The sequence below is a fragment of the Columba livia genome, chromosome 2, assembly GCF_036013475.1.
Source record: "Columba livia isolate bColLiv1 breed racing homer chromosome 2, bColLiv1.pat.W.v2, whole genome shotgun sequence".
NCBI classification, from domain to species: domain Eukaryota; kingdom Metazoa; phylum Chordata; class Aves; order Columbiformes; family Columbidae; genus Columba; species Columba livia.
Window position 1 is genome coordinate 113,315,470 of NC_088603.1, and position 14,862 is coordinate 113,330,331.

The following is a 14,862-nucleotide window of genomic DNA, read 5'->3' on the forward strand; positions in this document are numbered from 1 at the left end:
CACTGGAGAATATGGGATATACCACTTTAGTCCAGGTGTTAGTAAAATTTACAACTGGCCCCTGGACCAGTTGTAGCTTACAAGCAGTTGCTTCCACTTGAGAGGACAAAAGTTCAATTTTGAACATTCACGAGTGTGCACACAACCAAATTAACCACCACCTGTTGGCATTCAAGCTATTTTTCTCCCCTAAATCCAACCCCTAGGTAGGCCAGATAGTCTTGACAAACAGCACCCACTTATTTTGCGTTTTCATTCCACTCTAATAAAGATGTGCTAAAGGTTTGGCTCCCTACCTCAACCTGCCTCTAGTCAGATTTGTAGCAGTTTGAACATCAGCTGGATTTACACAGATCTCAGAACATAGAAATGTAACGAAGACACTTTACTAATCACTTTCCGAAACTACTCACAAGCAGTGACATCTTTGGGATAGTCTGTAATGTCTTTAAATGAGAGAACTTCAGCTAATTGCTCCTGTCCCATCATCTGTAGCTCACAGCATAAGCCCTTTTCTGGAAGCAGTGAGGAGTAGTTTGGTAGGAAATGATAACACCTTCCCACGACGCTAAAGAATTTTGGCACCAGGCCCCACATAAACATTAAAAAAAAAAAATTAAAAAGGAAAAAAAAGTAACAGCAGTTTAGCAAAGTGATAGACTGAGCAATCACAGCAACGATGCCACCACCACTAGCTGAGACTTAATCTGTCCCAAGTTGCATGTTTGGGGAGGGGAGAAAGGTGTGGGAGGTGAATTTGACCTTAATTGGTTCATCTTATATTTTAAACTTTGTAGTGAAGGAGTAAAAAAAACAATTGGGAAGAAGGAAATTCAGGTGCATCCCTTCAAAGAAACATGTACACAAGCAAAAAGGTCTTTCTGAAACTCTGAATGTTGTTCCTTCCCACTGGCTTTACTGTGAGCGCACAGACGCAGAGACTCCCAGCCTCAGCCTGGAGCCTGCTGGTCCAGGCGAGCTCAGAGAAGAGCTTTTCAGTCACTGTAAACCAAAAATTGCCTTGCCCAGACCCCCTAAGGGCAAACACCAGGATCAACAGTGAGAAGTAATGTTTCCAGTGTGCTACTGGGAAAGAGCAGGCACTTCACAGGTCCTGGAAAATGGCCTGTATGCCTTCAAAGCAAGGCAGGGGGGACCAAGAAGTTGCTGCTGACTTGGGTAGCTCAGTGAGTGCTAAATATTGGCTTCGATCAGAAATGAATTTACTTTTTGTATGCATTCCTCTAGCCTGTCATAAACCCTTTCCATAAGCTTACTGAGCATCATCTCAAACCAGCTAGGAACCTTCTCTCTGCTACACTGTTTAGACAGATGCTCCAGGACTTAATGCCTCCCACCAGAAGAAGCCTTCCACTTCGCAAGCAAATTTCAATGGTGACTAATTTATAACTTCTTGAACTCATATCAGTATTTAATCTAACCTGAAACTGAAATATTTCTGCATGGGAACTATGGGAACCTCCATGGCAGCAGGTATTCTTAACAAAGGTCAGGTATCTAGTTAGACAAGATACTGAAAGGAGAAAAGAGAGGTGGAAATAATCCTCTTTCAAGAGCTTCAAAGTGCAGTGGTGTGTTGCCTTAGCTAACACTAGAAGGTTCTTCCATTGGGATGTCACCCAAACCAGGCTTCCAGAACCACCAACATGAGGTCCAAACTTACACTTTTTCAGTTCACCGGCACCAATGAGCCAGCCTTTATACTCTTCACAGAATCACAGAATGTTAGGGATTGGAAGGGACCTCAAAGGGACCTGGGAAGCCTCGAACAGGCTGCCCAGGGAGGTTGTGGAGTCTCCTCTGGAGACATTCAAAACCCCCCTGGACGCCTTCCTGTGTAACCTCATCCAGGTGTTCCTGCTCCCACAGGGGGATTGGACTGGATGATCTTTTGAGGTCCCTTCCAATTCCTAACATTCTGTGATTCTGTGTGATTCTGTGACTAAAGGCACAGAACAGCATGACTGAAATACAATCATTACCAAACTTAACTTCTGGCCCCAAGGCCAAAAGTGAGCTATTCAAAGAGCACCAGGTCTGTGCTCTGGCCTCCCGTGATCCTGCCCACCAACTACCTGCACTGTAGCTTCTCATGGAGCATAAGCATTTTAAGAAAATATCTAAGCATGAGTTAGATGTTTCACATGGACGAAGTCCAACACATTTCATTTGCAAACATCAGGAAGTTGTTCCAATCTCAGTCTCTGCTAGTTGTGAACATTTTTTTCTAGCCAAAACCAGACCAACTCCAGCTTATAAGCAATTCCAGGGCATTTACATACACTCTGTGCTCAATATTTGATGCCTTCTTCTGGGGCAACACCCTCCTAGCTATCTTGAAACATCCTCCAGCGAGCAGCAGAGACTGAATGCCCATCAGTATTTCCGTGGGCAACCAGTGGAGTGTATGAGGCATTGCATTCAAATGCACTCTCTGAGGAACATTCCAGGTATCACAGTTTAAATTATGGATCATGTAGATGGATTAAGAATCATGACATCATGTTCTCTCTTTTATTCCTTGTTAGTTGCTTTTCACTTGACCGCTGCTCTTTAGGTGGGGTTTTTCTTTATTTCTTTTTTTTCTTTCCTCTTGGTTCACCTTTTATTATGTCAGTAAATGCAAAGATAAGCAGGAAGAAGCTTGTGCAGTACTGGGAGTTGGGTCTGGCTGACTCTTCCACATGGTGCACCCCGAGCTGCAGACTCCACCCTTGTCTGATTCATTTTAAAAGCCTGCTGTGTCCATTAATGGAAAATTGGACTCTGTTCAGGGGCAGGAAAATGGAAAATTTCAGATTAAAGCTGCAGGAGGTCAGGAAGAAAAATATCTGGTGAATCTAATTGATGGTGGCAGCACAATTATTAAGGACAAATTTTAAAGAAATGGCAGTTTGTGACCCAAAGCAGCTGCTTGGTTAGGAAGATAAAGAAGGGTACCATGAAAATCTTCAAGGCCACAGGGATGAAAGATCTAAATATTCCTCACCAGCAGGAAGTTCAGACACTTTGCAGAACTGATCTTTTGAACATACACGATAGGACATTGATCGCCATGACGTTAAATTTGCTAACCACACAACTTATTTTCTCCTTAACTTCTTATAGATCTGAGACATATCTGATGACACTTGGGCCTTCCCCGCTCACTTTTGTACTCATCACTAAGTTTGAGAAAGTGAAAGGAGGCTCCGGGACATCACTCTGTAGTTTCATTAAAATAAGCAGCTGAGTAAAGGGAAGAAAGCACTACAGCAACTTTCACTGAAGATCTCATCAGACATTAGAAAAGCCCATGATGGCACATGGAAACCCATCTACACTGGGTTGCTGCTGCCCACAGAGCAGAAGCCAGTAAATTGACATTTCAAAGGGCAACTGAGCTTAGGTCGTAACAACGGGGTTCTTAGGGGGAAAAAATAGGTAAAAAAAAGCTGGAAAACCATGTTGAATTGCTGGCCTTAAACCTGCTGATCGATTTAATTACAATACTGCCCTCATATTATGTTCTTTTTTTCAGTGAACAGTGTAGCAATAAAGTAAAAGAAATATTTATTTTTAGCATAATTGTAACTATGGTTACTTAAGACTACTATAAAAAATAGGAGGAGATGAAACCAATATAATGACATGGAACCTTAATGGATTCTACATCAAAAATACCCCAAAACCTTAAAGAATGTTCCAGCTGAAATCTCATGCCATGGGCTTGGTTTCTTTGTTTGTTTTTAAACTATCACATGGAAAATGAGGATAGAATTCTATAGCAGGAATATATTTTTGGAGTGGTCAAAAATATTTCAGAGCACTTTGTACCTTCCTATTAAGGAAAGATGGTCGAACCTCCAGCCTATGAAAGAATTTGTCATGAAGTGAGTTCATGAAGTCTCTCAGACCAACGTGAAAGACACTGGCTATTTAAGAGTATGTTCCCTTTTTTCCTTTCCCTGAAAAAAACACAAGAACTTGCAAAACCCTTCCAGTCTTCACCTTTGGATGAAACAATTGAGTGGACTGGGAGCTGGTGCAATATTCCATTATTTTCCTCCTCTTAGCTGGAGTCACAGGCTAAGACATTCCCACCAGCACAACCATCTGTTTCAGGGAGCTTTACCTAGCCCAAAGCCCATGTGCAGAGAACAGAGTATCATGACTGATAAGCAAATTTAATCTGCGTTGGTTTAAAAGAAGATGTGCTTTATTAAATCACAGTGCAGAACACCGTGATTGACCCAAGTTTCCTCTAGTCTGGAAAACTCTCCCTGTTTTTCCCTGGGCTGCTGAAGCCCCAGACACTGGCAGCAAGAGGTGACACAACCATCTCGGCTGTTTTCCACTGCATTGACTCCTTAAAACAGACTTCCATGGTTTCAAAGAGGAGTTTGAACCAGAATGGTGCCCTTGTGTCATGTTTTCATAAACAAGAAGAGTGAAAAACACAAGAGAGATTTTGAAGGGAAAGGGGAACTTATTTTCTAGCTTTTACACGTTTCTGTAGCAGGAGGTTAAGGGTTCCTCTGTGAACATTTTCAGTGGCGCTGCTTTTGCAATTCAGCATTAGCTCTGGTGAACCACAATGCTTTTCTCCAAAGATTTCTGAATCACCGTGGGTTTGCTTTATGGGTTTGTTTGTTTGTTTTAAGCCAAAAGAAAACACTGTAGTTGAGGTTTTTTCCATCTGAGGGGCTGTGGTAAGCGACTTACCCATACAACATGGCTATTCACAACATGAGCCATTCAATCTGTTGCTCAGCAATTTTAATATTCCACTTTGAATACAGCTGAGCCACATGAAATTCTGTTGTGTAAGGCTCTCCTTGAAAATAGAGATTTATTTTCTTTGGTTACAGCTCGTCGAGTCTTGAGGCTACAACCATCTGTGTTAATCTGCACAGTCTATTCTTATTCATCATCAATAATAAGCCCAAGGAGCACCCATGCTGAAGACAGTATGAACAGACAATCTAATAAAGAAATAAAAGCTGCTTTGCTGAAATTTCTAGCTTCTGTGTCTATCCTACATCCTAATTCTCTGAATATAACTGGAGACATTACATGAGAGAAAACAATTAACTTTGCCCTGAAGGAGCATAATGTTTGAAAGAAAGCTCAACTCTGTTTTCTGAGTAGCCATCACTGGAGTGATTTGCAGATCTGAGTCTCAGGCAGCGGGACAGCAAGAAGCAGGATGAGAAGAACTTGGGCGCTGTTTTCTTCTGCCCACTAAAATTTGTCGTGCCTCTTACACTACAGCTATCGGGGTGTTCTCCACGAACTGCTGAAGTTTGCTTCAAAAGTAGATGAGGTCATTCAGCTGCTGGCAAGCAACATCCAGGGTAGTGCCTGCAGAATCACACGCAACTTCACCTCTAGCTTGGTCTCCAGTGACGCGAAAATGGGGTTGGCATTTCTGTCATTCAGCTTAAATGAAGAAACTCACTGTAAGGGCTGATCACGCTGAGCACCCCTGGCAACACGCTGATGATCTTTTTGCTGGCATTGGACTGCCCGCAGGGTTGCAGACTTATGGGGAGGGAGGGTCTCAATTAAATATTTTCTGACTGCTCTAACCTGAATGAACTTCATCTGCTAACTTGTCAGCTTGTGGAGGTAACTGGTATGGAAGCACAGGGACCCCTCCCCTTAGAAGGCAAAGAACAGACTGATTTCTAGTAAGAGTGAGGTGGCTCCTTGAGAGAAGTTTTCCATGGCTTGTTTGAAGCCAAAGCTCATTCCTTGATGTTCCAGAAGGTGTTTGACAGAGAAACAGCAAAAACCCCTTCTGGTTCCCATCTCCAGCCAGGGCTAGAGGGGACGATTAGCCAGAGCGGCTTAGTCTCAACAGCTTTCAAAGGAAGGTTTGAGAAATATTTGCCTTGCGGTGTTTCCTACCCCAGTCCATGAATCCTTTCTGCTTTCGTGCTGTGACTGCTAATTACTGCAGCCTAGTTCTTACAGTGGGTATTTGCAAATCTCCAAAACGCTTCTGCTCAACAACAATTTCATGCTTGAGCCACAGTCCTCTTAGCAGAAACTTTAACCCACTTGTTAATCTGCCTGGTGTTAGTGATGCCCCTTCTGCAACCAGGCATGACAAGTGGCATTTCCAGCTCTCCACCTTTCCTTTCCATCTTCATTGTCTAATGACTTGACGAGCATAACTCCAAACTACCAGTTCCTCAGTCTGAATATCCATTTCCTCCAAACAGCATCAGTGCCTTCTCCTTATCAGCTGGGGTTGTGCTGGAGGTTTGTTTTATTCAGCCAGCTTGCCTCTGGTCAGCATTAACATTACCCAGGATTGCAAGGTGCTGGATGCCTGCAACTCCAGCATCAACAAACCTGTTAGCACACCAACTTTTCTCATCATCATCAAGGGGTACAGAAATCGGAAGTTTAAGCGTAAACATGGATCGAAGTCCTAGAGGAAAATGGGCCTTTCATCTGCTTCCCAGGGTACTTGGACCAACACAAGTCTTAGGGTAGAGCAACCACCTCTTCCTCAGCTTCATCTGTAGAAGCACAAGTTTGCCACCGTCTCAAAATTATATTTGTGAGGAGTCATGAAAGGTATGGAACTGCTGATAGCAAATAGTAATAAGAAAAGCTCAAGCACTCTCAGCTCCTGACATTACGCAGTCTCTCTTACAGTCATGCCTGCAAATGCCATTAGGGGATTTCATCCTTTGCCAGGCAGTTTTTCGAGAGGATTGCACTCATTTTACGATTCAGAAAACCATGCGCTTTGCTTTTCTGTGCAGGCGCAAGCTGGCAGTTGGGCAAGTTCTGAGCTATATGTTTTTAAATCTTAATGGCAGAGCATGAGACAAAATATTCTAAGTTTGCTCTCAGTGTGGTTTTTGAAGAGATTTTTGTATACCATCAAATCAAGAAGTTCACATGCCAGCTGGCTCCTCTCATCTATTCTGGAAGCCCAGACATTTATGAAAAGGTAGAAGAGCACTGTCTGACTGCTCTCTATCCCAGACAGTAAGGAAGAGGTACACTCTTGATCAAGAAGAGACAGCACAACTTTTTCACCAGCATCCCTCCAAAAAATAATAGTCAATTTTCTAACAGAAATCAAAGCTTACACAATGTCACTTTCAAAGCATAGTTAAAAAAGGGTTAAGCTTCTCAGACAAGGCAATTAATATGGAAATAGTTACACAAGCTTCATGAGCTCCTTTAATCCCTTTTTGGGACTAAACAGACATGTATTTGTAATATACCCTAATTCAAAACAAAACAAAAAAACAACAAAACCACCAAAAAATCAAAAATAACCCCCCGCTATGAATAAGCAACACATTTTTCAGAAGCAAATCTCTTCCGATTTTATTTCCTGGTATGAAACTATTTTGGTCCCAACTCTTTTCAGTCCTGCCCCCAATCTCCTTTCCCTCACCCACACCTTCTCTTCAAACAAAATGAGCCTGTCCCTGTGTCTGTCATCTGGAACAGGATTAAAGTTTCACACTGAGCCTGTCGCCTGGTTCGTGGTAGCAGATGATCTGTCTGAAAGCTGCTCATTCAGCTTCTGCTTCGGGCAAGGCAAATTTGCTACGGAGTTTTCTTCAACCCACCATCTCCTTTAGCTTAAAGGGAAAACAAAGCTGGAGGAAACCTTTCCTCAGCCCTCAGCACAGCTCCCAGCAACTAACTTTTCTACAAGATTTAATAAAAGCATCCTTTTCAAAACATATCCTATGTTGACATCACATTTCCTGAATTTTTCAGAGCTTGTTTTTTGCGGATGGGAAACAAGAACATAAATATATATATATTCATCCACTAACTTGGACATAGGTGTTAAAAAGAGTAAATCAGAACTCTATCCCCTACCAAGCTTTTTAATAGGTCTATTGCTTTTTAAAGTATAATTTAAAAAGCTTTTCCTATTGCTTCTTGCTAAGATCTCTTGTTCTGCAGACTTTCAGCTTCAGTATTAAACTGGTACTGAAAGCATGGCATACATTCTCTTCCAACCCAAAGCACAACAGCCACTCAGCAATAAGCAACAACAGAATCGCTTCAGTGGTGAGCATCAGGTTCATTTAATTCATTTAACAACATTTTCTGCTGGAAGCTATGTCGCAGCCACCAGATCCACAAGGATGTTTTGAAACAGCGTCGCTGCTGCCTGCGTCTTAGTAACTCACTTGTAGTCAATATCCATCAGCTTAAAAATTTCAGTCTTCTTTCCATGTCATTTGGCTTTATGTAGAGGCTCCTTAGCACGAAGACCAGCCACACACAAGCCTCTGCAGCAGATAATACAAGCCTTGCCACAAACCCATTACTTCAGTGAGAGGAAAAAATAAGACATTTGAAAAATAAAAGTGTAAGCAAGACAAGATCAGAAAGGGATTACATGATTCAGGACCATCTCTGTCTGAGTGGTTTGATTAAAACCAGTAGATAAGAAAATGCCACGATGGGACAGCCTCCAGGAACCTGATGTCCCTCAGAAAGACCAGCACACTCTGATTTCTCTCTCTAGTCCCATATGGAGACATTTCAAGAACTTAAATGACAGATACTGATAAAACCAGAGGTTCTTCCAGCAGCTGAGATACAGACCTACTGCATTGTAGTCAGGGAGTAATTAGTGGCTTTAATTAGTGTCATTGAAAGTAAAGGAACTCTTCCTTAGAGCTGTGTGTTTCTCACTTTGTATCTTTGACTGAGTGGAAAAAAGGACAATTAGATATAAATAATCCACCCTTTGCATGTTCATTCTCTAAATTACTGAACATAACTGTTCGCTAGTCTTGCAAGAGCCATCTTAAGCTTGAACTTAAGAGGTTTCCTCCTCAATGTAACAACCCCGAAGTATGTTTTTTACCAGGCGCTACCCCTCCTTCTGAGGCAGGGCTGAACTAAAGCTCAGGTCTCTGCTTCCTCAGGAACCACCAAGGTTTGTTCTGCCCCATCCCCTCCAGCCACCAGTCTCCACAAGTGGCCAGTCTGGCCATGCCCTAATCCCCTCCCTGTCTGGGGCTGTTTACTGCCAGGAACAGGGAGCCCAACCCACACCTCTCTGCATCTCTTCTCCCCAAAATACCACTGGCAGGAATGCGCCCCTTCCCAAGAGCTCACCGTTCCCAGGCCAACATCCCCACCCTGGCACTCACCACTGACAAGGGCACCACTTGTTCCAACAGCCAGAAGCCCCGCAAAGGGCTCTCTCTCTGCAAACTCTTCCCTCGAGCAGGGCGAACCCTCCGCCGGCTCACTGCTGGGAAGGCCTGAGCAGCCCTTTGCTCGCAGGCTGCCACGCCAAAACCCGGCTCTGCTGTCACCTCTGCCACCGCCTGAGGAAGAAGGAAGACAACCCATGCCTTGAGCACCTTGAGACAACTCTGAACATGCAGAAACAGATTTTGAAGGCCATGGAGCTCCCCTTCCACCCTACTCCGAGTCTTTAGCAAGGCTGATGAGCCTCGTGCTGCTCTGCAGGAGTCATCCTCACCTGAAGCAGGTCAGGTCAGAGGTTGTCTTTTCTTCCCAGCCATGTTTGACAGAGGAGCCCAACCTCACTGTCAACTCTGCTTCCTCGATTTGGTTATGTGGCAATAAATTTAGACTTTACTTACATCAAGCAGAGTCTTAGAAGTGCAAGCACATTGCACTAAGGCACAAAAATGAAAGCAGAAGCAAACAGCTCAGTGTTGTTTAACATGCATGACGTTAAATAAAAAGGTAGTGGTCTTACTACGCAGGGAGATGCTAATTCAGCAGCTGCAGAGACTGAATTGCCCCAGAGCCACCACGCCGCAGCCATTACTCCCAGCAATGTCTGATTTTCCAGCCTGGAAGGCCCTGAGGGTCCATGGCTGGCTGTGCCTTGGCTCACTGGGCGTGAGGACAGGCTAAAGTCCCCTTGCCATGTGGCTCATGTTGGTTTCAGGACCAGTGCTCAAGTTCAAGCACAGGTTTCTTGCATGCTTGTGCCTCTCGCCGCCTTTCTTCCCAAGCCTGAGTTTTACCACCTGGCAAGAAAATGGCTCACTCCAAACTCAAGCCGGAGCGTGACCCAGCATACATGGACAACATGCCAGCACAAACAGACACCTTGCGATCAGCTGGGATAAGCTTAGGTACAATACAGGTCAGAGTACTTCTCTGAATTATCTTTTTTTAAATGAAAGCATTTTTTTTCTGAAAACCAGTGAAAATTTACTTAAAACTCCTCAGTCATAGAAACAGACTGCAATCCTTTGTAAAACATACCTTCTTTGTTAAGCTATGGTGTATTATTTGAAGTTTAAACATGGCTATACTTTAAAACCCATCTGGTGGAATTTGTTAGGTTGAAGCAGATATGCCTGTGCTAACTGTAGCCTTCTAAAAGCTGCATGTCTTGCCTAGACTAGTCACCTGGGTTCCATCTAGAGAGAGCTGCACTTCCAGAGGGTCTTTCAGTCATATTAACACAGCAGTCTTTTCAAGAAGAATCATTTCTGTGAGGGCACCTCTCTCCTTCCATTGACTATGAAGGAAACTTTGTCAACTTAGGTTAAGGTATTACTCTTTAGATATCTAATGTCATGTGAGACAAGTCCCTCTACTCATTGAAGATTTGTTATCAAGCTCCTTTTACCATGTAGACCTTCCGCACCATATTATCAACTCATCATTTAATATTACTTTCACATAGATTGGTTTCCCAGGCACTAATAAATCCAGACTAATTTCTGACAGCCATTAAGCAACCAGAAATGAAATTGTTTTAAGAACTCTTGACATGAATTGCCTTACACTCTTCATGACATTCAGTCAAGGTTCATAATCTTTGTTGCCTCTTGCAATAATTTAAGAGACAAGCCACTGCTGGGAACATTATGTGTTCCTCCACCCCCTCCAGCTGACAAAAATTTGCGGAGTTCAAGAGAAATCTCAGAAAACGAGAGAGGAAGAAAATACACACAGAGCAACCACGACAGATACTGAGATTTATTGCTGATTTCCCTGTTCTGCAAAGCTGTCAAACCACCGCAGTTCCAGAAGGGGATTATCTCCAGACGCCCCATGGCCTCGGTCACCATGTCAGTTCAGACGACGTGACTAGAGACCTGTGTGCAGCAGCTTGCTGCTTACGGAACAGTTGGAGACAAAAATCCATCCCTCCTGATCCCGAATTCATGGCAGGATCTGGGCTCTGACATTGTTTGGTACAACCTGCTGACAGCTTCCAAACAAAGAAACAGGGGCATCCAGTGGGGAATGCTGCTTTTCCTGAGTTCCATTCCCTGTGCAAGAAGCTGCTCCTGAGAGGTTCTCACACAGAGCCACCAGCATGAGACAGAACAGTTTTTCCTTTACCACATCAATCAGAAATAGTTTGTCTTCTGCTTTGAGGCAAAGGCTCCTAACCATCCTGCCAACTATGCTGCTCTCTTACCAGCACTATTAATAGCATCGTTTTTCTTTCTCAATAGAAAAACAATAGGTCTCTTTCCTTGTGTTTGGTTGCACTTCTTCATTCCTGCTGCCGCATTTTATTCATGATAGGGTCTCTAGGCTGCAAGTCAGCTCTTTCCCAGCTGGTGAGATCCGGTTCCTCTTTATGTGCCTGTCCTTTCAGTGTAAACAAGCAAAGCTTCTCCAACTGCACTGATCACAAGGCTGTAAACAAAGTATACCACAAATTTAGCATCATGCAAGTCCCCCTACTTCATACAATGCCAAACAGCACAACATTAAGAGAAAGGTATTGTTTTGTCTAAACACATCTAAACCTAGAGACAGTAACCCAGGGATTTTTTCATTTGCCTTGCTAAGAAAATGCTGAAACCAGAAATGTCTTCTTTAACTGATCTCACCAGAAACTACCCTTTCTACATTTTATGGCTGGTGGTATTCACATGAAAATAAACAGACAGAAATCTAGATAGAGAAAGGTGCACCTAGGTAAAAGAACAGCTGCACACCCATATACTAGCAAGAACAGGAAAGAAAGGCAGGAAAGTTTGAACCTCATTAGGTTAATAATTCCCCCTTGCAATTTCTGTTTGTATTTTGTTCTGTCCTGAAGTGATGAAGAGATATAAAGCCTAGGTTTTGGGGACTGAGGAAACTGGGAAAAATAATTCTGCTTTGGGGAGAACCCACTGGTAGTAGCAAGGTGGGTAGAATTCCCATGTTTGCTTCTCTTTGTGAGGAAACTGGTGAAAGAACCTGCTCTAGCTGAAACAGCACTAATGCTTCTCTCCAAGGCTCAGGCTAGAAGCAGGGCTCTAAATCAGGATGAATGGTTTTACAAACAAAAGCCATTCACCGAAATAAGCTGTCAACACACTCAACCCGTGCAACAGTTAATAATCCCCAAATCTCCTCTGCTATCTATCCTAGCTGACAGGAATATGGTAGGATACCAACTCCTCTCCGCTTTTATAACAGTGCAAAGCTGAGTGTACAGACTTTTCATCTTAGCCTCATGGCTTAGTGAGTTTATGAAACAGGAAAGCTCCTTAATGAACAGACTTCTGTTAAGTTCATTTGTAAGAAAGAGGGTGCTTTTTTTCTTGGGAAAAAAACCCAAGATGTAAAGCTGAAGGCTCTCTGGTCTTTAACAGCATTATATTCACTTAAATCTTAGCTTTGGTGAGCTGTTTTAAAAATCACATAACTGCCCTTGTTCCCGAGAGGATCAAACATTGTATAACAACAGTACAATATCTTACAATTACACAGTAATCAGCCCTGGAAAGTAGGTGCTACAGACAGTCTGTAGAGAGTCCACTGTGGAGACAGAATAACTTTGGGTGCGGAATTACCAACAAGGAGCAAAGGGCTGTGAGAAGTGCAGGCTTTTCAAAAAGATCTAAAACATATGAGTCTGTCCGCCTGTAACCACTAACAACCTCTGAGCACTTTTGTCTGGAGAAGGTTAACCCCCATGTCTTGTCTAGATTTCAGCTCCAGTTATAAACATCCCCTCTGCATTAATTCCTTCAGAAGCTAAGGTTGGATACTATATTATTTTTTATTCCACGGGAAAAAACCCACTGAATATAGGAAAAACAAAACCTGACTCTTAGAAGTTACTCATTTTTTTCTTTATTTCTATAGACACATTGTTTTTTACAACATTTTAAATGAAGGCTTTTAAAAAGAAGCCTATCTCTGCTGTAGCATTCTAAAAATTAGACTGGCAATTCTCTACAAAAATTAGTAAACTGTACAGCCCTGTTCTGTAAAAAGGTGACTGAATCTAAACTGTTCTTCAATAAACCTCAGGTATCCACGTGCTCATGCAATCCATACTCACCAGATTACTAGGCCAATGGAAATCATCATTATAACTTCAAGATGAAGCAACGCAAAAACCACTGCTAAGCATCAAGCCTTGATTTACCTTCATTTTACCATCTGGAAAATCCTCCAGCTTCTGTTTAATGTGGGGTGACAGCTAACTGCATTTGCCCATCACTCAGAAATTAACATATGATATTGTCCATAACAACACTGGAGCAACATTAAAAAATTCAGTGATTAATGATCTCATGAGTGATTTGCAGCTGCTATCATCTAAACTATTTCCAGGGCTTTGCTGGTAGCCAAGGCACTGCTGATGCACAAGCAATAACAGAACTCAAAATTACTAACTAACTAACTAACTAACTAAATAAAATGGTTATATTTTTGAATTATGACACTCAAAGTGCAACAGTGGCCCTAGGGCTAAAGCAAAGTTTCTTTTAAAGGTACGTATGCGTTCATCATTTATATTACTTTCAGTGCATATGGGGCATGTGTGCAACTATACAGGTCTATGTTCTCGTATTAACAAAGGTATACATGATTTTTTTAGTATACATGTCAGTGAATACATACATATTATAAAAGCCTACCTCTATGATGCACATGATAGACCTGCATAAACACATGTAAAACACGGTGTATCACACAGTATCACAGTATCACAGTATGCTTGGGATTGGAAGGGACCTCAAAAGATCATCTAGTCCAATCCCCCTGCTGGAGCAGGAACGCCGAAGTGAGGTTGCACAGGAACATGTCCAGGCGGGTTTTGAATGTCTCCAGAGAAGGAGAAGGAGAGGAGAAGGTGAGGAATGGCAAGTTAATGGTCTGCACTAGGAGTGCATTGATATTAGTTCAGCCTCTTACACACGTAGGCCACATAAATGTATTGCAAGAGCTAAAAAAAATTTGCACATTACTTATTTTAGTATTTGAGATTACATGCGCCTAACACACATACGAGGAGGCATATTCACACATGTAGATGATGAGGCTAGTTTAAACTGAGATTCTCCTTCCTGTAACTTCATCCCTGAAAAAAGAATATGCTAATTCCATTGACTGCATAGCTGATTTTTTAGGATGACAATCAAACTGTGAGGGGAAAAAAACAAGCAGATTTTCATTTCTGACAACAAGTCTGTCCTCAGAGATACATGCCCAACCTCATATCTAGTTGTTATTTGCATAGTAGAAGCATTTAGGAGTGTTGGTCATGGGCTGGAATTCCCTTTCACTGAGTGCTGTCCAAAGCACAGACCAAAACTATAGTCTTTGACCAAAGAAGTTTGCATGCCAATCCTTTCTGTGGCTACCTAAAAAATTCAGGGTGAGGCAATTCATAATGTGTGGCCATACATTACAAAATACAGCTTTGGAAAAAGTTTATTATCACTGTTTTCTACTATTTTCATTGTATGCATTCACAGTACACACTGTGTTAGGGCAACTTGAATTGGTTAAAAAGATGAATTGGTTGAATTGGTTAAAAAGATGCTGTCACCAAACCATGATGTCTGTATTTTATTTCCAATTCCACCACTACTTTATAGCGTGACTTTGAATGGGTCA

General features: G+C 42.4%; 1 protein-coding gene across 7 annotated transcripts in view; it reads right to left on the reverse strand.

The window, feature by feature from the left end:
- The window catches only part of TMEM241 (transmembrane protein 241), an 88,212-nt gene that overhangs the window by 19,359 nt on the left and 53,991 nt on the right, over positions 1–14,862 (reverse strand). For 3 of the 7 annotated variants that reach the window (XM_065053321.1, XM_065053326.1, XM_065053325.1), the window contains one exon: positions 10,966–11,652. The exons of 1 other annotated variant lie outside the window; for it this stretch is intronic. In XM_065053321.1, the coding sequence (XP_064909393.1) occupies positions 11,592–11,652 (61 nt within the window). In that variant the 3' untranslated portion in view covers positions 10,966–11,591. Of the gene's footprint in view, positions 1–8,062; positions 8,286–9,158; positions 9,339–10,965; positions 11,653–14,048; positions 14,068–14,154; positions 14,324–14,862 lie in introns of those variants that run through there. 3 more of the 7 variants (XR_010470504.1, XM_065053324.1, XM_065053322.1) reach the window with 3 other exon arrangements.